Below are 26,376 nucleotides of genomic sequence, written 5' to 3'. Positions count from 1 at the left end.
AGCACTTGTCTCCTGGGGGACTTCGATTTGGTGTTTGCTTAATGTGGGGGATGGCGGGACCATTTCATTCTGCGCTTCTCGCGGTCGGACCGTCTTGACAGCCTTGCCATGGAGAGAGAATAGTTCCAATAGCTCTTCAGAGACTGTAAAATGTCGGTGGCAGTGGGAAAAACACGAAGTTCGATAGAGAATTCCAGAAAGTGTGCTTCAAAGCTATGGAAGCTGTTTCCTCACGCTTTTCTCATACTTTCACTCGTCGGATACGCTGTTTTGGGAGCGGTGCTATTCTGGTACATAGAGGGAGGGAGTGTGTACAGAACAGAAGGGGAATATCATGAGTTTTTGGGTAAACTGTTGCGCACAATTCAGAATTATCCAGGTAAGGTAAATGGCCAGAAAGCTAGATCTATGTTTATTATTATTATTATTATTATTATTATTATTATTATTATTATTATTATTATTATTATAGATTGGGTGAAAATATGATTTTTACCTTCTTTTTTTAATGTGTTGTAAATGTGCTTAAAAAATGTTTACGGCTGCCTTCATTCAAATAATTGCATTTTATTTACAGGGAATTTGTCCAGCAATTCTTCACAAGAACAACATTTGGTGAAAAAACTAAAGGAAGAAATCAACGGGGGGTTCAAGTCCATATGGCTTCAACGTCCAGAGCTTTGGACATTCTATGGATCCTTGTTCTTCTGCTGTACTGTATTCACAACCGTGGGTAAGTCATCTCATTTACCAACTTTTAAGTTAAGTTTCGTCTTAAGTTAAAAGACATGCAAAACAAACACAAAATAGGCCTAATTAAGACAACACATTAGGCCTACGGTATACTAAAATATAATTGTGCTGGTGTTGTATACCATTTGCTAATTTTTTGGCTCATTTGATTCTCTTTGTATAGCCTCATGAGGACAATAAAGATATATACTCTCAATTGTTATGCCTGGTTACAGATTGTTATGCATGGGCACCACTGATATAGATTGCCTCTAAGTAACAATGGCTTTTCTGTCAAAACGAAGAAGCCCACCTGAAATAAATGTACATGGATTTGAAACACCAGGCATGATGTATTAGTACAATATCAATTACAATCTTTTTTCAAAATAGGACACTGTCTCTCTCATCTCTTTAGTCACTGAAATTTCCACCACATTAGATCATGTTGTTTGGCATGAGGCTTGATGAACTTTGGTCTTAGAGGCTGTGTGCCGTGCTCACTAAGTGAACTGAGGTTATCAGGCTGTAAATGAGAGTGGATCCGCTCTCCATCCATCTGCAGTCAACCATGAAACAACGGGTTTGGCCAACAGGTATTGAAAATGTGATATTTTGGTAATATGTGTATCTGTAATTCCTACCATAGCTGATTTGACTCCTACCATAGCTCACAGATGAATCGTTTATGTAATTAAAATGGAAATACTGTAGAATAAACATTACACATTTGTGCATGTTACGTAGTCAGTAGTATTAACAGATCGATGTGTAAACATTTATTTTAAAGTCTGGACTGTAATACGAATTCATATCCATCTAACCCTTATCATTTGTCAAATGAATTGTTAAAACAATGGTTGACATTGACAAACTTGTATCTAGCAGCACATGCAATGTCGATATACATAGAGTAGATTACCGCATTTCCTAAATTAAACACATTTGGTTTCCTGACCACCTCTCATACAATTATTTTCAAGAGGAAACCATTTTTTTTATTGAGTTTAAAATGACCGCATTACTGTCAAATAAATGAATCTTTCCAGGGACAACAGGAACAAGCTATAATGGCAGTATTCAAAACCAAATTACTTAAATGTCAGAAGACTGTGTTAGGGAAGTTACTATGTTATTACGTTACTCTTGCACTTTATAAAACGTACAGACAAAAAAAACAGTTGGGGGGTTGTGTTGGGTTGCCAGGCTCTGTGCCCTTTCATGTGCCAGTCCCTGTGGTGCAGGTTCACGCTGGGCTCAGACCCTCTCTGATTGCGATGATCACCACCAGGGACAAAACAGCTGCTTTGATTGCATCTTAAGATGATGATATCATATAAATAATTGGAATCAGAGGCTATGCCCATAATATTAATACAAGAGTATTTGTATCTTAAGATGTGCCTACACTACCGGTCAAAAATTTTAGAACACCTACTCATTCAATGGTTTTTCTTCATTTAAAAAAAACTATTTTCTACATTGTAGAATAATAGTGAAGACATCAAAACTATGACATACCACATATGGAATCATGTAGTAACCAAACAAATGTTAAACAAATCTAAATATATTTTATATTTGAGATTCTTCAAAGTAGCCACCCTTTGCCTTGATGACAGCTTTGCACATTCTTGGCATTCTCTCAATCAGTTTCATGAGGTAGTCACCTGGAATGCATTTCAATTAACAGGTGTGCCTTCTTAAAAGTTAATTTGTGGAATTTCTTTCTTTCTTAATGCGTTTGAGCCAATCAGTTGTGTTGTGAAAAGTTAGGGGGTTGGTATACAGAAGATAGCCCTATTTGGTAAAAGACCAAGTCCAGATTATGGCAAGAACAGCTCAAATAAGCAAAGAGAAACAACAGTCCATCATTACTTGAAGACGTGAAGGTCAGTCAATACGGAACACTTCAAGTTTCTTCAAGTGCAGTCGCAAAAACCATCAAGCGCTATGATGAAACTGGCTCTCATGAGGACCTTCACAGGAATGGAAGACCAAGAGTTACCTCTGCTGCGGAGGATAAGTTCATTAGAGTTACCAGCCTCAGAAATTGCAGCCCAAATAAATGCTTCACAGAGTTCAAGTAACAGACACATCTCAACAACAACTGTTCAGAGGAGACTGTGTGAATCAGGCCTTCATGGTCGAATTGCTGCAAAGAAACCCCTACTAAAAGGACACCAATAAGAAGAAGAGACTTGCTTGGGCCAAGAAACATGAGCAATGGACACTAGACCGGTGGAAATCTGTCCTTTGGTCTGGAGTCCAAATTGGAGATTTTTGGTTCCAACTGCCGTGTCTTTGTGAGATGCGGTGTGGGTGAACGGGTGATCTCTGCATGTGTATTTCCCACCATAAAGCATGGAGAAGGAGGTGTGATGGTGTGGAGGTGCTTTAGTGTCTGTGATTTATTTAGAATTCAAGGCACACTTAACCAGCATGGCTGCCACAGCATTCTGCAGCGATACGCCATCCCATCTGGTTTGGGCTTAGTGGGACTATCATTTGTTTTTCAACAGGACAGTGACCCAACACACCTCCAGGCTGTGTAAGGGCTATGTGACCAAGAAGGAGAATGATGGAGTGCTGCATCAGATGACCTGGCCTCCACAATCCCCCGACCTCAACCGGATTGAGATGGTTTGGGATGAGTCGGACCGCAGAGTGAAGGAAAAGCAGCCAACAAGTACTCAGCATATGTTGGGAAAGCATTCCAGGTGAAGATGGTTGAGAGAATGCCAAGTGTGTGCAAAGCTGTCATCAAGGCAAAGGGTGGCTATTTGAAGAATCTCAATTCTCAAATATATTTTGATTTGTTTAACACTTTTTTGGTTACTACATGATTCCATATGTGTTATTTCATAGTTTTGATGTCTTCACTATTATTCTACAATGTAGAAAATAGTTTTTAAAAAACAAAAAAACAATTGAATGAGTAGATGTTCTAAAACTTTTGACCGGTAGCGTATATACATAATTTGAACTGTCTTGATGAGGTAGTCACCTAGAATGCATTTCAATTAACAGGTGTGCCTTGTTAAAAGTGAATTTGTGGAATTTCTTTCTGGTCATTGACTATACAACTACTACCATCTTGCGGTAGTGTGAGGAAAATGTAATGTATGTCCAGTGGTTAAAGTAACAAGATAAGATATTGGTTAGCCTTCTCTTTCAACACTCCTTTAGTGAAGAACATAGATCATTGACTTATAATAATATTCAATTTAGCAGACACTTTTATCCAAAGCAACTTACAGTCATGCGTGCATACATATATTTTTTTTTTTGGTGTATGGGTGGTCCCGGGGATTGAACCCACTACCCTGGTGTTACAAGCGCCGTGCTCTACCAGCTGAGCTACAGAGGACCACTTAGCCTCACCCCAAGTATTGACTTCACTCAGCCATTTCAAGCCACAGCTTCAGCATTAGTGCCTAGCTGTGATTGCTAATCGACCTTCCCATCAACTGCATTTGCAGACAGTGTTTCACACATGCATATTATGTAGGTCTTGTTCAGCATTGTTCTGAATCTCGCAACTTTTAGTGTATCAAACAAATCAAATATTTATTAGTCACATGCTTCGTAAACAACAGGTGTGGACTAACATTGAAATATTTACGGGCCCTTCCCAACAATGCAGAGAGAAAGAAAATAGAGATATAATGAAAAGTTTAACTCTGTAATAATACTATAGATACACAATGAGTAATGATAACTTGGCTACATACAAGGGTCGATGTGCAGGGGTACGAGGTAATTGAGGTACATGTACAGTACCAGTCAAAAGTTTGGACACACCTACTCATTGAAGGGTTTTTCTTTATTATTACTATTTTCTACATTGTAGAATAATAGTGAAGACATCAAAACTATGAAACAACACATATGGAGGGAGGCAGGTAGCTTAGTGGTTAAGAGCGTGTGACACTCTGGCTCTATGGACGTTTATATTGAGCCAGGGTTGTTCATTTTCGTGTGTTTGGGTGTATTTCATTTGGTGGAGTTGGGGATGGGTGAGTTTCATTTTGTTTGTGTCATGTGGTGATTGGTCGATGACTCCCAATCGGAGGTAACGAGTGTCAGCTGTCGGCTCGTTATCTCTGATTGGGAGCCATATATATTCTGTGTGTTTTCTCCTTTGTGTTGTGGGTTATTGTTTCTTTGTTGCTGTTAGTAGTATTCAGTATAGAACTTCACGGATCGTCATTTGTTGTTTTCTTCGTGGTTGCTTTAAGTTAATAAAGTCATCATGTTCACTCGCAACGCTGCGCATTGGTCTCCTCCTTCAGACGGTCGTGACAGAATAACCCACCAAAAAAGGACCAAGCAGCGCGTCCAGGAGCAAGGGGTCTGGACACAGGAGTTATGGATGCCTCCTAAGGACTTTTGGACATGGGAGGAGATTCGGGCTGGAAAGGGTCCTTGGGCACAACCGGAGGAACATCATCGCCCTCGTGAAGAGCTGGAGGCAGCTGCAGCCGAGAGGAGGTGGTCTGAGGAGGAATATCACCGCCCTCGTGAAGAGCTGGAGGCAGCTGCAGCCGAGAGGAGGTGGTATGAAGAGGAAGCGCGGAGTCGAGGCTGGAAGCCCGTGGTTACTCCCCAAAAATTTTTTTGGGGGGGCACATGGCTTGGGCGCCTGGGCAGCAGGAGGCTGCCACAGGGAGAAAAAGGAGAGAAGGCTATCGGATTACGGGGAGCCATTGGCGAGTAGAGGGAGGGAAGTTGTTGTGGCACGGCATGAGAGACTGAAGTGTGTTCCCAGTCTGGTCCGGTCCGTTCTTGATCCCCAGTTAAGGCCAGTGGTGGGTGTTCCCGTGCACGGTCCGGCCTGTTCCTACTCCACGCACCAGGTCCACGATGTGCGTCGCCAGCCGGCCTGAACTGGCCGTCTGCCCAACGGCGCCTGAACTGCCCGTCTGCCCAACGCCCGTCTGAACTGCCCGTCTGCCCAACGCCGTCTGAACTGCCCGTCTGCCCAACGGCGCCTGAACTGCCCGGCTGCCCAACGCCGTCTGAACTGCCCGTCTGCCCAACGCCGTCTGAACTGCCCGTCTGCCCAACGCCGTCTGAACTGTCCGTCTGCCCAACGCCCGTCTGAACTGCCCGTCTGTACTGAGCCTGCAAAGCCGCCCGTCTGCCATGAGCCTTCAGAGCCGTCCGCCAGACCGGGAGCCGCTAGAGCTCTCCGCCAGACAGGATCAGCCAGAGCCTTCCGCCAGACAGGATCAGCCAGAGCCTTCCGCCAGACAGGATCAGCCAGAGCCTTCCGCCAGACAGGAGCAGCCAGAGCCTTCCGTCAGACCGGATCAGCCAGAGCCTTCCGCCAGACAGGATCAGCCAGAGCCTTCCGCCAGCCATGAGCAGCCAGACCCGTCAGCCAGCCATGAGCAGCCAGATCCGTCAGCCAGCTATGAGCAGCCAGATCCGTCAGCCAGCCATGAGCAGCCAGATCCGTCAGCCAGCCATGAGCAGCCAGATCCGTCAGCCAGCCATGAGCAGCCAGATCCGTCAGCCAGCCATGAGCAGCCAGATCCGTCAGCCAGCCATGAGCAGCCAGATCCGTCAGCCAGCCATGAGCAGCCAGATCCGTCAGCCAGCCATGAGCAGCCAGATCCGTCAGCCCGCCAGGATCCGCCAGATCCGTCAGCCAGCCAGGATCCGCCAGAGCCGTCCTGCCAGGATCCGCCAGAGCCGTCCAGCCAGGATCCGCCAGAGCTGTCCAGCCAGGATCCGCCAGAACCGTCTAGCCAGGATCCGCCAGAGCCGTCCAGCCAGGATCCGCCAGAGCCGTCCAGCAAGGATCCGCCAGAGCCGTCCAGCCAGGATCCGCCAGAGCCGTCCAGCCAGGATCCGCCAGAGCCGTCCAGCCAGGATCCGCCAGAGCCGTCCAGCCAGGATCCGCCAGAGCCGTCCAGCCAGGATCCGCCAGAGCCGTCCAGCCTGGATCCGCCAGAGCCGTCCAGCCTGGATCCGCCAGAGCCGTCCCGCCAGGATCCGCCAGAGCCGTCCCGCCAGGATCCGCCAGAGCCGTCCCGCCAGGATCCGCCAGAGCCAGCCAGCCAGGATCCGCCATCTAGTCAGGTACTGCCCCTTAGTCCGGTACTGCCCCGTAGTCCGGTGCCGCCCCTTAATCCAGTGGGGTTTAGTTGGGGGGTGGTCATGAGGAAGGGAATACGGAAGCGGATAGTGACTAAGGTGGGGTGGGGACCACGACCTGGGCCAGAGCCGCCACCAGGGACAGACGCCCACCCAGACCCTCCCCTAGTCCTGATGTTGGTGCGCCCGGAGTTCGCACCTTTAGGGGGGGGTACTGTGACACTCTGGCTCTATGGACGTTTATATTGAGCCAGGGTTGTTCATTTTCGTGTGTTTGGGTGTATTTCATTTGGTGGAGTTGGGGATGGGTGAGTTTCATTTTGTTTGTGTCATGTGGTGATTGGTCGATGACTCCCAATCGGAGGTAACGAGTGTCAGCTGTCGGCTCGTTATCTCTGATTGGGAGCCATATATATTCTGTGTGTTTTCTCCTTTGTGTTGTGGGTTATTGTTTCTTTGTTGCTGTTAGTAGTATTCAGTATAGAACTTCACGGATCGTCATTTGTTGTTTTCTTCGTGGTTGCTTTAAGTTAATAAAGTCATCATGTTCACTCGCAACGCTGCGCATTGGTCTCCTCCTTCAGACGGTCGTGACAGAGCGTTGTGCCAGAACCGAAAGGCCGCTGGTTCTAATCCCCGAGCTGACTAGGTGAAAAATCTGTCGATGTGCCCTTGAGCAAGGCACTTAACCCTAATTGCTCCTGTAAGCTGCTCTGGATAAGAGCGTCTGCTAAATGACTAAAATGTAATGTAGTACCCAAAAAAGTGTTAAACAAATCAAAATATATGTTATATTTGAGATTATTCAAAGTAGTCACTGTTTGCCTTGATGACACTCTTGGCATTCTCTCAACCAGCTTCATAAGGTAGTCACCTGGAATGCATTTCAATTAACAGGTGTGCCTTGTTAAAAGTTAATTTGTGGAATTTCTTTCCTTCTTAATGTGTTTGTGCCCATCAGTTGTGTTGTGACAAGGTAGGGTTGGTATACAGAAGATAGCCCTATTTGGTAAAAGACCAAGTCCAGATTATGGCAAGAACAGCTCAAATAAGCAAAGAGAAACAACAGTCCATCATTACTTTAAGACATGAAGGTCAGTCAATACGGAACATTTCAAGTTTCTTCAAGTGTAGTCGCAAAAACCATCAAGAGCTATGATGAAACTGGCTCTCATGAGGACCGCCACAGGAATGGAAGACCCAGAGTTACCTCTGCTGCAGAGGATAAGTTCATTAGTTACCAGCCTCAGAAATCGGCAATTAACTGCACCTCAGATTGCAGCCCAAATCAATGCTTCACAGAGTTCAAGTAACAGACAGATCTCAACATCAACTGTTCAGAGGAGACTGCATGAATCAGGCCTTCATAGTCGAATTGCTGCAAAGAAACCACTACTAAAGGACACCAATAAGAAGAAGAGACTTGCTTGGGCCAAGAAACACGAGCAATGGACATTAGAACGGTGGAAATCTGTCCTTTGGTCTGAGTCCAAATTTGAGATTTTTGGTTACAACCACCGTGGCTTTGTGAGACGCAGAGTAGGTGAACGGATGATCTCTGCATGTGTGGTTCCCACCGTGAAGCATGGAGGAGGTGGTGTGATGGTGTGGGGGTGCTTTGCTGGTGACACTGTCTGTGATTTATTTAGAATTAAAGGCACACTTAACCAGCATGGCTACCACAGCATTCTGCAGTGATACGCCATCCCATCTGGTTTGGGCTTAGTGGGACTATCATTTGTTTTTCAACAGGACAATGACCCAATACACCTCCAGGCTGTGTAAGGGCTATTTGACCAAGAAGGAGAGTGATGGAGTGCTGCATCAGATGAGCTGGCCTCCACAATCCCCCGACCTCAACCAAATTGTGATGGTTTGTGATGAGTTGGACCGCAGAGTGAAGGAATAGCAGCCAACAAGTGCTCAGCATATGTGGGAACTCCTTCAAGACTGTTGGAAAAGCATTCCAGGTGACTACCTCATGAAGCAGGTTGAGAGAATGCCAAGAGTGTGCAAAGCTGTCATCAAGGCAAAGAGTGACTACTTTGAAGAATCTAAAATCTAAAATATACAGTACCAGTCAAAAGTTTGGGCACATCTACTCAATCAAGGGTTTTTCTTTTTTTTTTAAACTATTTTCTACATTGTCAAAACTATGAAATAACACATATGGAATCATGTAGTAACCAAAAAAGTGTTCAAATAGCCACCCTTTGCCTTGATGACAGCTTTGCACACTCTTGGCATTCTCTCAACCAACTTCACCTGGAATGATTTTCCAACAGTCTTGAAGGAGTTCCCACATATGCTTAGCACTTGTTGGCTGCTTTTCCTTCACTCTGCGGTCCAACTCATCCCAAGCCATCTCAATTGGGTTGAGGTCGGGTGATTGTGTGTTACAGGAGGGGGTCACGCAGTTCCGGAGCGACCCACTAGGTGTCCTCCTCCGACAACCTTAGGCACCTCCTCACTCACAGTCTGGACTAATCATGATCCTATTGGTGTCACCTGTGTCTACCTGTTCACCTGTATATTTATGCCCTCACTTCCCTGTGTTCCCTTGCTCAGTTTTCTCTGCTAGTTTCTCGATGCCAAGCAGTACGAATCAGTGTCTCATCACGAGACGTATGTACAGGTACTTGAGAAGTGTTCTCCCTGTTTCATTGTTGTTTCAGTCGTAGTTAGTATTTCGTATTTTTGCTGTCAGCCTGTTTTTGGAGACCAATTTGTTCCTCCTTAATTTTATTGTGACAAGTCCGTTATTTTGTATCCTGGCTTTGGGACCACCAGTAAAGATCCTTGTTTCACCATCTCTGCCTACTGCCTACTGTCTATCCTGCACAGCACCTGGGTCACACCTCACACCAACCCTTACAATTGTGGAGGCCAGGTCATCTGATGCAGCAATTCATCACTCTCCTTCTTGGTCAAATAGCCCTTACACAGCCTGGAGGTTTGTTTTGGGTCATTGACCTGTTGAAAAACAAGTGATAGTCCCACTAAGCGCAAACCAGATGGGATGACGTATCGTTGCAGAATGCTGTGGTATCCATGCTGGTTAAGTTTGCCTTGAATTCTAAATAACTCACAGACAGTGTCACCAGCAAAGCACCTCCACACCATCACACCTCCTCCTCCATGCTTCATGGTGGGAACCACACATGCGGAGATCCTCCATTCACCTACTCTGCGTCTCACAAAGACACGGCGGTTGGAACGGAAAATCTCAAATTTGGACTCATCAGACCAAAGGACAGATTTCCACCGGTCTAATGTCCATTGCTCATGTTTCTTGGACCAAGCAAGTCTCTTCTTATTATTGGTGTCCTTTAGTAGTGGTTTCTTTGCAGCAATTCGACCATGAAGGCCTGTTTCACGCAGTCTCCTCCGAGATGTTGAGATGTGCCTGTTACTTGAACTCTGTGAAGCATTTATTTGGGCTGCAATCTGAAGCTGGTAACTCTAATGGACTTATCCTCTGCAGCAGAGGTAACTCTGGGTCTTCCATTCCTGTGGCGGTCCTCATGAGAGCCAGTTTCATCATAGCGCTTGATGGTTTTTGCGACTGCACTTGAAGAAACTTTCAAAGTTCTTGAAATGTTCCGTATTGACTGACCTTCATGTCTTAAAGTAATGATGGACTGCTGTTTCTCTTTGCTTATTTGAGCTGTTCTCGCCATAGTATGGACTTGGTCTTTTACCAAATAAGGCTATCTTCTGTATACCAACCCTACCTTGTCTCAACACAACTGATTGACGCAAACGCATTAAGAAGGAAAGAAATTCCACAAATTAACTTTTATCAAGGCACACCTGTTAATTGAAATGTATTCCAGGTGACTTCCTCATGAAGCTGGTTGAGAGAATGCCAAGAGTGTGCAAAGCTGTCATCAAGGCAAAGGGTGGCTACTTTGAAGAATCTCAATAAGAAATATATTTTGATTTGTTTAACACTTTTTTTGGTTACTGCATGATTCCATGTGTTGTGTCATAGTTTTGATGTCTTCACTATTATTCTACAATGTAGAAAATAGTACAAATAAAGAAAACCCCTTGAATGAGTAGGTGTGTCCAAACCTTTGACTGGCACTGTAGATACAGTATGTACATATAACTAGGAATAAAGTGACAGATTGTAAACAGTAGCAGCAACGTATGTGATGAGTCAAAAAGGTTAGTGCAAAAAGGTTCTATGCGGATAGTCCAGGTAGCTATTTGGTTAATTATTTAACTAAATATTTATCAGTCTTATGGCTTGGGGGTAGAAGCTGTTCCATACTTGGTGCATCAGTACCATTTGCCATGTGGTAGCAGAGAGTCTATGACTTGGGTGGCTGGAGTCTTTGACAATTTTAAGGGACCATACACCATTCAACAGGATCATTTTATAGTGAGCCATGCTGTGTTGAACCAAACCTTTACCCATCATATATCAGAAAGTTAAATGGGAGAGGTTGCTAGATTAAATTTTTTATTTTCTTATGTTTTGGGAGTACCTGCAGGGGAAGTTTTTACACTCTTTCTGTGGTTGTAGTTGATCCCCAAAACCATTTTTCTTTCTCCATATTTTGTTTCATTACATAGAAATGTGTCATCACTTGCCATTGACTACAATGCATTATGAAAATGTATCTAAAGCATGTTAGAAAACACTCCAAACACTCAATCAAACATTCAGTCCCATTCTGAATGACATCTCTGCACTAATTTTTTTATTAATGTTCCACTTTATGTTCATAAAATACATTAGGATGTCTGTTAAGGTCTGATATATGATAGCTATCATGGTCCATTGTAGTTGGGGTTAATGGCTAATAGCTTGGTCAGCAAACAGGAAGGCCACAAATTACTGAAGACCAAGATGCATTTCACATCACCAGAAGCAGATTAGAGGTCTCAAGACGGACTTCTTTCCACATTATTGATCATTATTGCTTTCTAGGTTTCAATTTCCAAGATCACCACAATATATCCTTATGTCACTACTAGAAAACTACAATGGATCTCATCTCAACTATTTTTCCTCTTTATCCCTTCGTAGTCAAATTGTCAATTATTGAGCTTGTATGACATGTTATTATACATTTGTTGTTAATGCTATGACTTGTGTCTATAGTCGCTCTTATGAAGTTAGTGCTACATCATGTAACCATCATCACCAGGGACACTCTCTCAGTAGTGTTGGATATCCCAGACATTGGAGTATGGTAAGCTAGGCAACGGCACAAGGTCTGGGGGGGGGTGTCGGCTTCTCTCTGACATTCCGAAAGGAAGAAAAAAAATTCTGGGGAGGGTCTTTTTCAGACACACAACTCTCCCAACAAATCACGAGTTTGGGTATGTGGGGCTTAAAATGCGGGTGGGAATTGTACTCATGTTTAGCTCAATGAGGTACTGTATAGTAAGAACTGTATAGTAAGAACTGGAGACTACATCCAAGTTTTCAAGGTAATCTATTCACGTTCACATACGCCGATTTATGGACCGTCTATAGCCGGGTTGCATCCAGTTTATACGGACCAACATCACATGCTCACTAGCACTCAGTGCGCACAGGGAGCAGCGCGAGCAGTGACGACGTCATCACGTCATCCAAAAACATGGCAGACATTGGATTCATATAAAATGTTAATGTCTTCGGCTGTGAGGGATGAAAAAAAAAAACATCCTCAGCGACAATTATTTTAATAATTAAATTGATATTTTGTGCACAAAGGTGATGACTGAAGTGTCTTATTAGGAATTTTCAAATCTGACTTCACTATGTGGCCTTGTATGGAAATTGTCTTTCTGGGCCAAGTGTCAGTTAAACTGCAATACCGAAGGAAAACTGTAGGTGCAGTCGAAACCGGGCTTCTAGGCCAGAAACCTGGCCCCTTGGTTTAGCTAGGGCAACATGCCACTACGGCAGTGAGGTTACCAATGTTCCCTCTCATTTTTTTCGGCACTGAGCAAATTTCAGGTCTGCTGAGTGCAAACGTGAACGATGTGAAAATTCTGTGCAACTTCCAGCACGTGTTTACTGTGAACACTGAGGCTGTACCCCCTTTAAGTTACAGTTTTAACAGTGGCCTACATTGATCATAATGTAGGCTTACCAGAGTAGCCTACCATCAAAAACAATGGGGAAAATGCATCCCATAACATTTTAACATGGAAATAGCTGTTCTATCATTCAGTCTACAGTAGCAGCCAATGTGTGGTGTTCAATGTAGGCCTACATTCCATGAGACTTTTAAAAAAAACATGCAGGGCTTGACATTAACCTGTTTATCCACTTGTCCTTCAGACAAGTAGGGGACTGAAAATGTTGTTGTGTTGTTTGATGCAAGAAACCACTTTACAAAATAAAATACATTATTATTCCCATACTATTATTACAGAGAATCAGACAAATTATGCTACCCTCTGTCTGTTGGCTACTTAGCTTATTCAAGCCTGTCTCAAAATACAACACTGCCCCTTTAAGACACAAAAAAAGCTCTTTACCTGAATAGCTTTTCAAAGATCTCTAGAAATGTACACGTTTTGTGCTCTTGTAGGAAGCAATCACTCCCCTATTGCTGACTACAAATTATCTATAACTGGGCTAATAACTCACTAACTAGCAAAGGATATGAACAAATATGAACAAAATGTACACCCTTCTATTACAGATTAATTTGTTTAATGTTATTTGTATGCCAAATTAACAAAATAGTTTTAAAAAACGTTTGAAAAAAAAAGTTTTGAAAGTTTTGAGAAATGTAATCTCTATTGTTCTCTTTATAATGTTCAATGTTGATTGTATGAATCTTTCGGTGTCAATGTGAATCATAGAGATAAATAGAGGACTCTATATGGAAATAACTTGTTTTGGTATAGACATTGCCATTGAGGGCTTCCACCATTTAAACGTAGTCAACTGGGTTGGGATTCCTATGGGTTGGGGGTGATCACCCAAGGATCAGAGAGCATTGTCTTCAAATTAGGTTGCGTATAGTTCGTAAATCAAAGACTAAGGTAATATCTAGGAGCCAAGACCAAGATTTATACCAGGACATTGGTCCCAAGATCCAGACCCAGACCCAGTGAGTTGAGACCATGACAAGTTACTGTGCTCTACTCTACTGTACCCTACTGTACTGTTCTCTACTGTACTGTGCTCTACTCAAGTTTACTCTACTTGAGTTTCTAACAATTGAAGAAAGAGCCCATGGACTCTTGATCTAGTGGTCTTGGTCTTGAGACCACTCAAGACCAAGACCACTAGATCAAGAGTCCATGGCCCTTTCTTCAATTGTTAGAAACTCAAGTAGAGTAAACTCAAGTACAATACAATAGAGCACAGTACAGGAGAGAACAGTACAGTAGGGTACAGTATACTAGAGCACAGTACAGTAGAGTACAGTAGAGTAAAGTACAGTAGGGTACAGTATAGTAGAGCACAGTACAGTACAGTAGAGTACAGTAGAGTAGGTTACAGTAAAGTACAGTACAGTATAGTAGAGCACAGTAGAGCACAGTACAGTAGAGTACAGTAGATTACAGTAAAGTACAGTACAGTAGAGCACAGTAGAGTACAGTACAGTAGGGTAGAGTACAGTCGAGAATAGTAGAGTAGGCTACAGTACAGTACAGTAGAGTACAGTACAGCACATTATAGACATCTGTTTTGGCCAAATAGATGTCAATGTTTGTCCTCTGCGCAGGACTGATTTTTTGGTACCGTGCCGGCCCCCTCCTACAGGATTTCCTACCGCACCCGCCCGCCCCCGCAGGTTATTTTGCCAACACCCACCTGCTCTTGCCAGATCTCATCCTGCTCCTGCCCGCAGTCCCGCAATGTTCAAAACTGTCACGATCGTCGGATATAGAGGACCAAGGCGCAGCGTGGAAGGTGAACATACTTATTTATTAAATGATACACGAACAAAACAACAAATCGATACGTGACATCCACAGGTGCAAACCGCAAACCACAAACCAACACGGAACAAGATCCCACAAACACTGTGGGAAAACCACCTGACTAAATATGGTTCCCAATCAGAGACAACCAGCAACAGCTGATACTCGTTGCCTCTGATTGAGAACCACTCTGGCCAACATAGATATACAAAAACTAGACTAGACACAACGAGCACAAAACATAAACTCTACACACCCTGGCTCAACTTAAAAGAGTCCCTAGAGCCAGGGCGTGACAAAAACCACCATCTTATGCATTATAATGTGCAATGAATGCATGATTTCATAAGACATTTGCTAGTTGGAATAAATTAATTTTATTAAAACAAACTCCAGTGTAACCCATTTGACGCAGACCCGACAAAAGTCACTGCAGACAGAATAAAAAAAAAGATGAATGAGTTCACCTCGTAAACGTTCCAATTCCAAATGCATCTCAACTCGAACTGTTACTAAGATAAAGGAAAGGCAACACAGGCTGTTGATAGGCTGACTAGTGACCAATCATAATAGCCATTATTTCATAACCTTTAGAAAATTATTAACAACATACTTTCCAGTGACAACTGCAAACTGATTGCTTTTATAATTCCTTTCATAATTTATCACAAGTGGCCACATAAACTCAATCACATCGGATAATTGTTTATACAACCCCTTTTTGAAGCAGGCGTGCTAGCCGGTTGTGTAACGTGAGCCCCAGTTAGAGGCAGGGAGAGGAGAGGGACACATGCAGCCAGAATGACAGAGAGGGATTCTTGTGATAGATAAGTGGTTTTATAACAATTCACAGTGCATTTAAAATGGCGATGCGACCATTATGAAATAAATTGCGAGACAAAAAATATATTTTCATCCCAAAGTTTTCTTTCTGACTGCCTGCTGCCAGCATGAACCATTCAGACCGGGCTGCACACTTCTCTGCTGGGTCCCGCGGGAGTCCCACGGTAATGCAGGGCTCTACTCTGTAGCTCAGTTGGTAGAGCATGGCGCATGCTACTTTAAAATGGAGATAGCCTCAATGGCGCTGCCCGTGCCGTCACAGGCTCCATAATGGCACAGATACAAAGATGAGACCTCTATATATCTCTATGGTGTCAATTGTTTCGGTTGTGACTGTTTCGGTTTGGACAATTTTGACCTATTTTGGACTTGTTTGCTACCTTTCATTTGGAAAGATATATTTTAGTCCAAAACTGTACTTTACATATTTCTTGATATATTAGATGTTGGGTAGTGACACTTCAAAATACAATAAGGTATACCAACTTGCTCACTCATTTTCTCCAAAATGTTTGCAGACAGACTACTGAGAGGGGTGCAATCCCATCACCTGGTGATATTTGTAGGGGTGTGGCTTAAGGCACATTAATTCTACAGTCTTTTAAAGTGAAAGAAAAATATGCATAAAAATAAACAAAACTAATAATTAGATCAGTATCTTTCAATGTAATAATAGAACAACTCAAGATGTTCTATTGAAATAATAGCGTTCAAATTTTTATAAAAATCATTAATTGCTTTATTTTCAAACATGAAGTTTAGGACTCAGAGTGTGGGACAGCCACCTCTCAATAGAAATAGGTGTATAAACAAGGACTTTGTACTATATAAATGTAACAATATGTTTCTTATTGCCTTGGATTGAATTAGAACATATCATATGATGTAAATAAATGTCCTAAATTTGGAGACTTAACTGTTTTTTAAAATAGTTTTTGGGGTTGGGACAGCAATTTACACCATTTACATTTACATTTACGTCATTTAGCAGACGCTCTTATCCAGAGCGACTTACAAATAGGTGCATTCACCTTATAGCCAGTGGGATAACCACTTTACAAAGTTATTTTTTTTTGGGGGGGGTAGAAGGATTACTTTATCCTATCCCAGTTATTCCTTAAAGAGGTGGAGTTTCAAATGTCTCCGGAAGGTGGTGAGTGACTCTGCTGTCCTGAGGTCGTGAGGGAGCTTGTTCCACCATTGGGGTGCCAGAACAGCGGACAGTTTTGACTGGGCTGAGCGGGAACTATGCTTCCGCAGAGGTAGGGGAGCCAGCAGGCCAGAGGTGGATGAACGCAGTGCCCTCGTTTGGGTGTAGGGACTGATCAGAGCCTGAAGGTACGGAGGTGCCATTCCCCTCACAGCTCCGTAGGCAAGCACCATGGTCTTGTAGCAGATGCGAGCTTCAACTGGAAGCCAGTGGAGTGTGCGGAGGAGCGGGGTGACGTGAGAGAACTTGGGAAGGTTGAACACCAGACGGGCTGCAGCATTCTGGATGAGTTGTAGGGGTTTAATGGCACAGGCAGGGAGCCCAGCCAACAGCGAGTTGCAGTAATCCAGACGGGAGATGACAAGTGCCTGGATTAGGACCTGTGCCGCTTCCTGTGTAAGGCAGGGTCGTACTCTCCGAATGTTGTAGAGCATGAACCTACAGGATCGGGTCACCGCCTTGATGTTAGCGGAGAACGACAGGGTGTTGTCCAGGGTCACGCCAAGGCTCTTCGCACTCTGGGAGGAGGACACAACGGAGTTGTCAACCGTGATGGCGAGATCATGGAACAGGCAGTCCTTCCCGGGAGGAAGAGCAGCTCCGTCTTGCCAAGGTTCAGCTTGAGGTGGTGATCCGTCATCCATACTGATATGTCTGCCAGACATGCAGAGATGCGATTCACCACCTGGTTATCAGAAGGGGGAAAGGAGAAGATTAGTTGTGTGTCGTCAGCGTAGCAATGATAGGAGAGGCCATGTGAGGATATGACAGAGCCAAGTGACTTGGTGTATAGCGAGAATAGGAGAGGGCCTAGAACTGAGCCCTGGGGGACACCAGTGGTGAGAGCACGTGGTGCGGAGACAGCTTCTCGCCACGCCACTTGGTAGGAGCGACCGGTCAGGAAGGACGCAATCCAAGAGTGAGCCGCGCCGGAGATGCCCAACTCGGAGAGGGTGGAGAGGAGGATATGATGGTTCACAGTATAAAAGGCAGCAGACAGGTCTAGAAGGACAAGAGCAGAGAGTTAGCTTTAGCAGTGCGGAGAGCCTCCGTGACACAGAGAAGAGCAGTCTCAGTTGAATGACCAGTCTTGAAACCTGACTGGTTTGGATCAAGAAGGTCATTCTGAGAGAGATAATAATAATAATATAAATAATAATAATAATAATAATAATAATAATAATATGCCATTTAGCAGACGCTTTTATCCAAAGCGACTTACAGTCATGCGTGCATACATTTTTGTGTATGGGTGGTCCCGGGGATCGAACCCACTACCTTGGCGTTACAAGCGCCGTGCTCTACCAGCTGAGCTACAGAGGACCAGAGATAGCAAGAGAGTTGGCTAAAGACGGCACGCTCAATAGTTTTGGAGAGAAAAGAAAGAAGGGATACTGGTCTGTAGTTGTTGACATCAGAGGGATCGAGTGTTGGTTTTTTGAGAAGGGGTGCAACTCTCGCTCTCTTGAAGACGGAAGGGACATAGCCAGCGGTCAAGGATGAGTTGATCAGCGAGGTGAGGTAAGATGGTCTGGAGAAGAGAGGAGGGGATAGGGTCAAGCGGGCAGGTTGTTGGGCGGCCTGCCGTCACAAGTCGCAAGATTTTATCTGGAGAGAGAGGGGAGAAAGAAGTCAAAGCATAGGGTAGGGCAGTGTGAGCAGGACCAGCAGTGTCATTTGACTTAACAAACGAGGATCGGATGTCGTCAACCTTCTTTTCAAAATGGTTGACGAAGTCATCCACAGAGAGGGAGGAGGGGGGAGGGGATTCAGCAGGGAGGAGAATGTGGCAAACAGCTTCCTAGGGTTAGAGGCAGATGCTTGGAATTTAGAGTGGTAGAAAGTGGCCTTAGCAGCAGAAACAGATGAAGAAAATGTAGAGAGGAGGGAGTGAAAAGATGCCAGGTCGGCAGGGAGTCTAGTTTTCTTCCATTTCCGCTCAGCTGCCCGGAGCTCTGTTCTGTGAGCTCGCAATGAGTCATCAAGCCACGGAGCTGGAGGGGAGGACCGAGCCGGCCGGGAGGATAGGGGACATAGATAGTCAAAGGATGCAGAAAGGGAGGAGAGGAGGGTTGAGGAGGCAGAATCAGGAGATTGGAGGGAGAAGGATTGAGCAGAGGGAAGAGATGATAGGATGGAAGAGGAGAGAGTAGCGGGAGAGAGAGAGCGAAGGTTGCGATGGCGCATTACCATCTGTGTAGGGGCAGAGGGAGTAGTGTTGGAGGAGAGGGAGAGAGAAAAGGATACAAAGTAGTGGTCGGAGACTTGGAGGGGAGTTGCAGTGAGATTAGTAGAACAACAGCATCTAGTAAAGATGAGGTCAAGCGTATTGCCTGCCTTGTGAGTAGGGGGGGACGGTGAGAGGGTGAGGTCAAAAGAGGAGAGGAGTGGAAAGAAGGAGGCAGAGAGAAATGAGTCAAATGTAGACGTAGGGAGGTTGAAATCCCCCAGAACTGTGAGGGGTGAGCCATCCTCAGGAAAGGAACTTATCAAGGCGTCAAGCTCATTGATAAACTCTCCAAGGGAACCTGGAGGGCGATAGATGACAAGGATATTAAGCTTAAATGGGCTAGTGACTGTGACAGCATGGAATTCAAATGAGGAGATAGACAGATGGGTCAGGGGAAAAATTGAGAATGTCCACTTGGGAGAGATGAGGATTCCTGTGCCACCACCCCGCTGACCAGATGCTCTCGGGGTATGCGAGAACACATGGTCAGACGAGGAGAGAGCAGCAGGAGTAGCAGTGTTTTCTGTAGAATCACCCATATTGAGATGTGTGATTTACAACAGTCAAAATTACACCCTCATTAAAATATCAATTGAACAGGTAAAGACATACAGTGGGGAGAACAAGTATTTGATACACTGCCGATTTTGTAGGTTTTCCTACTTACAAAGCATGTAGAGGTCTGTAATTTTTATCATAGGTACACTTCAACTGTGAGAGACGGAATCTAAAACAAAAATCCAGAAAATCACATTGTATGATTTTTAAGTAATTAATTTGCATTTTATTGCATGACATAAGTATTTGATACATCAGAAAAGCAGAACTTAATATTTGGTACAGAGATCATACGTTTCCTGTAGGTCTTGACCAGGTTTGCACACACTGCAGCAGGGATTTTGGCCCACTCCTCCATACAGACCTTCTCCAGATCCTTCAGGTTTCGGGGCTGTCGCTGGGCAATACGGACTTTCAGCTACCTCCAAAGATTTTCTATTGGGTTCAGGTCTGGAAACTGGCTAGGCCACTCCAGGACCTTGAGATGCTTCTTACGGAGCCACTCCTTTGTTGCCCTGGCTGTGTGTTTCGGGTCGTTGTCATGCTGGAAGACCCAACCACGATCCATCTTCAATGCTCTTACTGAGGGAAGGAGGTTGTTGGCCAAGATCTTGCGATACATGGCCCCATCCATCCTCCCCTCAATACGGTGCAGTCGTCCTGTCCCCTTTGCAGAAAAGCATCCTCAAAGAATGATGTTTCCACCTCCATGCTTCACGGTTGGGATGGTGTTCTTGGGGTTGTACTCATCCTTCTTCTTCCTCCAAACACGGCGAGTGGAGTTTAGACCAAAAAGCTATATTTTTGTCTCATCAGACCACATGACCTTCTCCCATTCCTCCTCTGGATCATCCAGATGGTCATTGGCAAACTTCAGACGGGCTTGGACATGCGCTGGCTTGAGCAGGGGGACCTTGCGTGTGCTGCAGGATTTTAATCCATGACGGCGTAGTGTGTTACTAATGGTTTTCTTTGAGACTGTGGTCCCAGCTCTCTTCAGGTCGTTGACCAGGTCCTGCTGTGTAGTTCTGGGCTGATCCCTCACCTTCCTCATGATCATTGATGCCCCACAAGGTGAGATCTTGCATGGAGCCCCAGACCTAGGGTGATTGACCGTCATCTTGAACTTCTTCCATTTTCTAATAATTGCGCCAACAGTTGTTGCCTTCTCACCAAGCTGCTTGCGTATTGTCCTGTAGCCCATCCCAGCCTTGTGCAGGTCTACAATGTTATCCCTGATGTCCTTACACAGCTCTCTGGTCTTGGCCATTGTGGAGAGGTTGGAGTCTGTTTGATTGAGTGTGTGGACAGGTGTCTTTTATACACGTAACGAGTTCAAACAGGTGCAGTTAATACAGGTAATGAGTGGAGAACAGGAGGGCTTCTTAAAGAAAAAATAACAGGTGTGTGAGAGCCGGAATTCTTACTGGTTGGTAGGTGATCAAATACTTATGTCATGCAATACAATGCAAATTAATTACTTAAAAATCATACAATGTGATTTTCTGGATTTTTGTTTTAGATTCCGTCTCTCACAGTTGAAGTGTACCTATGATAAAAATTACAGACCTCTACATGCTTTGTAAGTAGGAAAACCTGCAAAATCGGCAGTGTATCAAATACTTGTTCTCCCCACTGTATGTCTTAACCTATGCAGAAAAATCTACATATTTTTTACATACAGGGCATTCGGAAAGTATTTAGACCCCTTCACTTTTTCCAAATTATTCAAAAATGGAATAAAACAAAAAATAATATCATCAATCTACACACAATGCCCCATAGAGACAAAGCAAAAACAGGTTTTTAGACATTTTTGCAAATGTATTAAAAATTAAAAACGGAAATATTACATTTACATAAGTATTCAGACCCTTTACTCAGTACTTTGATGAAGCACCTTTGGCAGCAATTACAACCTCAAGTCTTCTTGGGTATGACGCTACAAGCTTGGCACACCTGTATTTGGGGAGTTTCTCCCATTCTTCTCTGCAGATCCTCTTAAACTCTGTCAGGTTGGATGGCGAAAGTTGCTGCACAGCTAATTTCAGGTCTCTCCAGTGATGTTCGATCGGGTTCAAGTCTGGTCTCTGGCTGGGCCACTCAAGGACATTCAGAGACTTGTCCCGAAGCCTTTCGCCCCAGTCTGAGGTCCTGAGCGCTCTGGAGCAAGTTTTCATCAAGGATCTCTCTGTACTTTGCTCCGTTCATCTTTCCCTCGGGATGGTGCCAGGTTTACTCCAGACGTGACGGTTGGCATTCAGGCCAAAGAGTTCAATCTTGGTTTCATCAGACCACAGAATCTTGTTTCTCATGGTCTGAGACCTTTGCCTTTTGGCAAACTCCAAGTGGGCTGTCATGTTCCTTTTACTGAGGAGTGGCTTCCGTCTGGCCACTCTACCATAAAGGCCTGATTGGTGGAGTGCTGCAGAGTTTTCCTTCTGGAAGATTCTCCCATCTCCACAGAGGAACTCTGGAGCTCTGTCAGAGTGACCATCGGGTTCTTGGTCACCTCCCTGACCAAGGCCCTTCTCCCCCGTTTGCTCAGCTAGGCGATGTGGCCACCTCTTGGAAGAGTCTTGGAAGAATGATGGAGGCCACTGTGTTCTTGGGGATCTTCAATGCTGCAGACATTTTTTGGTACCCTTCCCCAGATCTTTGCCTCGACACAATCCTGTCTCGGAGCTCTACGGACAATTCCTTCGACCTCATGGCTTGGTTTTTGCTCTGACATGTACTGTCAACTGTGGGACCTTATATCGACAGGTCCAATCAATTGAATTTACCACAGGTGGACTCCAATCAAGTCGTACAAACATCTCAAGGATGATCAATGGAAACAGGATGCACCTGAGCTCAATTTCAAGTCTCATAGCAAAGGGTCTGAATACTTACGTAAAAAGATATTTCTGTTTTTTGTTTTTAATACATTTGCAAAAATTTCAAAAAAACTGTTTTTGCTTTGCCTTTATGGGGTATTGTGTGATGATTGATGAGGGAAAAAAGTATTTAATTCATTTTAGAATAAGTCTGTAACGTAACAAAATGTGGAAAAAATAAAGGCGTCTGAATACTTTCCGAATGCACTGTAGAATTAGGCATAATGAGTATGGCTCTAAATTGCAGAAAGAAAGCTGTTTCAGGTGTTTGAAAAATTAGAAATTCTGCAACTTCCTTCCACCTCCATCCTCACGTACTTTGTGTCCCCTATAAAATAATGAGTGCATGACACCCCTGCCTGAGCATATAGTTAGTTATCTGTCCCTGAATGCCCTCAGAGAGAAGCATCAGCAAATGCAGTGTATAGAAATGACCAACAGATGGCAACCATGTTTGACAAACTATATTCTTTCAATCTTCTACACATAACTTTTTGTATGTTAGGAGCGGACAATATAATTTGAAGTTAGACACAAAATTATTGTTGTCACAAAAGAGAATATTTGGATATGAGGGGGAAATAAGTAAGCTACCTGTATGACCCCATACCCTGCTGCTCTTCTTGTCTCAGGTTATGGAGAGATCTATCCGGTGACCCTGCCTGGTAAGGTGGTCTGTATCCTGTATGCCATGGTGGGTATCCCGCTAATGCTCCTGGTTATCACAGATGTGGGAGACCTCCTGGCCATGCTCCTCTCCAGGGCATACCGCCACCTGCACACTCTCTTCTGCAGGTTGCCCCAATACGGCAGCTGGTCCTCCTCCCAGGACACAGAGAATCCAGGGCACGGGGGCCTCCAGGACAGGACCTATACCTTCAGCCACGAGGTGGTGGTCCGGGAGCCCATGGACATCCGACAGGTCCTCCACAGCCAGCAGTCTGTGAAGCGCAAGTCCATCCAGCTGCGGAACAACACAGAGCTCTTTGACCGCATCATTGCACGGGAGAACTTCAACAGGCAGGGCCCACTGATGCGGAGCCTGTCCTGCCCTGAGCTGGACCGCATGCCCCCCTTGCCCAAGGGCTTTGCCATCTGGGACTTCACAGGCATCGGGGACAAAATGGACAAACTGAACGTCCCGCTGCTCCTCATCCTGGTGGTGGTGTTTGCCTACATCCTGTTTGGAGGCCTCATCCTGCCCCTGTGGGAGACAGAGTTTGACACCTTTGATGCCTACTACTTTTGCTTCATCACCCTCACCACCATCGGCTTTGGTGACATCGTGCCCAACCACCCCAAGTACTTCATGCTCACCTTTGTCTTCATCATCATGGGCATGGCCATCATGTCCATGGCCTTCAAGCTGGGCCAGTCACGCATCGTCAGCTGCTACCGCCAGTGCATGCGCTGCATCAGCGGGGGGAAGGTGGAGAGGTATGACGAGTTGGGGAGCGACTGAGTCAAAGAGTTTTGGCCTCCACCGGGCGGCTCAAGAGTTCTAGGGTTATAAGGCCCTGCCATTGTGGGCCCAAAAAGCACTAAGCACAAAGTTCTGTACGGCTGACTTGGGAACAGTGTCTAGCTCAGGGGGGTGCAAAGCTAACCCTTGAGCTGACCCCTCATCATTAGCATGAGCAAATGAAAATGTGCATGTGACCAAAGCTTAAGCAAAATTGTGTGACTTTATGTATGTGAGATGTATCTAACATGGCTGTTGGCCGAATATAGATATTCTCTCTATGTCTGGATATATTTATCCAACGAGTTACTTATACTATCAATGGTATGTATACATGTCGTCTACAGTTCAACCTGTTGTTCCACTACTCTACCTTTGATTTAGGATGGGGACATCCCAATCTACTGTTGGTAGATTTGACTGAAGCTGCAATGACTCTTGCATTGGTTAGAATTGTTTATGAGTCTTTGTTCAAGTTGTGAGATAAGTGCAGATAAGTGCACATTTAAGCTTGCGCCTGCATTTTTCAGTGCCTTCTGTATAGGGAATAATATGGTAGCAGTTTATTTTTACAGTACTGTAACACTGGTATTTATTTACCTTGTATTTATTATCAATGTATACGTTCTGGTGCTTACTTAAAATAATTCAACACAATTAGAAGCTATAGTACCTGGTACCAAATGGTTATTGTTGTGTATTTATCATGTATAAATACTTGGTAATGTATGTATGGTAAAATGAAGTACTACCAATAATCTTTTTTCAAATTGCCTTCTGTGTTCATTGAGATAAGCTGTCTGTTATTAAGTTAGTCTTTGGCTGTGTGCATTTTATGTGCCAGCACTATCTCCTAACATGCAAATACAGTAGTGTAATGGAGAAATATGAGAAATATGTTGTTATCTTAATCACCCTGCATGCATAAGCTCATGCTGTCTAGCAAACTGTATATCCTGCTTTCACATCACCATTAAAACATGTTCAACTCAATGTGTGGTGTCTAAATATTTTATGAAAGAAATGACGTGAGACATTGTGAGACATTACTCACACAGTAAATTCCAAACAGCAAAATATGATATGCTTATATCCTTTTAGTATGGCAGCAAATTCTCAGAGAGCAGAGAGAAAAAATAAAGGTATAGAGTGAAGTCTAACAAAGGGCCCATAACTCAACCTGAGGGACAATGTTGTAAAGGGGGGTTTGTTGTCAATGGCCAATCACAGGAGACCACAACCACCATACCACTTCTCATAAAACCCCAGTAGCAACAACATAGGCCTACTACATTTCAGGAAAGCAACTGTGTCATTACATTTTGAGGTAACCAATATATAACATAGTTGGATCTACTCCCACAGCAACAACATACTAATAAATCACAAAAAACAAAGGTACAAATTAACTTAAGGTTGAGAAAAGGTGTTCTTGGTAAACTTGTGTTGGCTATGCAACCGGAGGGGCAGGAGGCTATGGTTACTCAATGAGCTGGAGATCTCATAGGTCAGTCAAGGAGGTGAATAGGCTACAATGGTTGTAGGATTATGTAATTGAGTGGGTGAAACATGATGGGTTGCAGAAAGAGTGGTCATTTTTTAAATCTTTATAATACAAGCCTTCTTGGCCAACATCCTGACTTAGGTTATCCTTTAGATGTGGATGAAATAGTATGTAAACTGGTGGTGACATCATAGTTTGAATATGTCAATATGGTTAAGGTTTGCTTCAGTTTAACTGGATGAAGGTCGTGGACTCGTGGATAAATCCAGGGCCAGTAAAATGCAATGCAATTACACTTTCAGTCGCGTGAAGTCGTGCAATGCAAAGATAGGTTGTTCCCTGTTTATTGCAACACATAGGCCTCCTAGTGTCAGTTTGGCATTGTCTCATGAAGATGCAAGAGACATCATAAAACACAAGATGGTGCCATTGCCACCCTTTACTGCAATGAAGTGCTCAAAAGCATGCATAATGATTAACCTTTTCAAAATAGACGGAGTATAGTTGTTTAGAGATGATTCTGCACTGATCTTGCATAAAAAGATAGGAAGATGAGGGTCTCTGATAAACGCAGGAGGTCAAGTCAAATGGTTGATAAAAAGTGATTTTGACGAGGCAGGAGTGGTCAACCGTGTAAAAACAGGGTCTGGCATGCTTTGTGACGGTTGACGGTTGGCCTGACAGGTTTTGTGACGGCTAACTGTTGCTAAAAGGGATCTAGTTTTACTTAGCTCCCACAGGTTCCATATCGGTGTCATATATATAACATTGTAGAGATGCTGTCGCTGTATTGAAACATGGGAAGTTACAAAGGAGTGTGTGTGTTCTTATTCCAGCTTTTGGTTCGCAGCCCCATGCGAAATCTCTTTTAAGCGTGTTCCACATTGCTCGCGTGCAAGCAAGCACACCCATGCACACCTGCTGCACACATATAGGCTATTGCTTATGTATGATAATGAATAA

General features: G+C 44.2%; 1 protein-coding gene across 1 annotated transcript; it reads left to right on the top strand.

The window, feature by feature from the left end:
• LOC121553538 (potassium channel subfamily K member 18-like) lies at positions 1–24,869 on the top strand. Its single transcript, XM_041866722.2, has 3 exons — positions 1–379; positions 578–733; positions 23,080–24,869. Exons 1-3 carry the CDS (start codon positions 151–153, stop codon positions 23,907–23,909), a joined length of 1,215 nt encoding a protein of 404 aa, XP_041722656.2. The 5' UTR covers positions 1–150; the 3' UTR covers positions 23,910–24,869.
• The last annotated feature ends 1,507 nt before the right edge of the window (positions 24,870–26,376 follow it).

Source organism: Coregonus clupeaformis, chromosome 37 (assembly GCF_020615455.1).
Source record: "Coregonus clupeaformis isolate EN_2021a chromosome 37, ASM2061545v1, whole genome shotgun sequence".
Taxonomy (NCBI): domain Eukaryota; kingdom Metazoa; phylum Chordata; class Actinopteri; order Salmoniformes; family Salmonidae; genus Coregonus; species Coregonus clupeaformis.
This window is presented reverse-complemented; position numbering and strand designations above follow the sequence as displayed.

What these genes read in the sequence shown, in the direction of transcription:
- LOC121553538 (XM_041866722.2), top strand. Translation starts at nt 151, where the DNA reads ATGTCGGTGGCAGTGGGAAAAACACGAAGTTCGATAGAGAATTCCAGA. An exon ending in CACAATTCAGAATTATCCAG is followed by an intron (nt 380 to 577) that starts GTAAGGTAAATG and finishes TTTTATTTACAG; the next exon opens with GGAATTTGTCCAGCAATTCT. An exon ending in TACTGTATTCACAACCGTGG is followed by an intron (nt 734 to 23,079) that starts GTAAGTCATCTC and finishes TTCTTGTCTCAG; the next exon opens with GTTATGGAGAGATCTATCCG.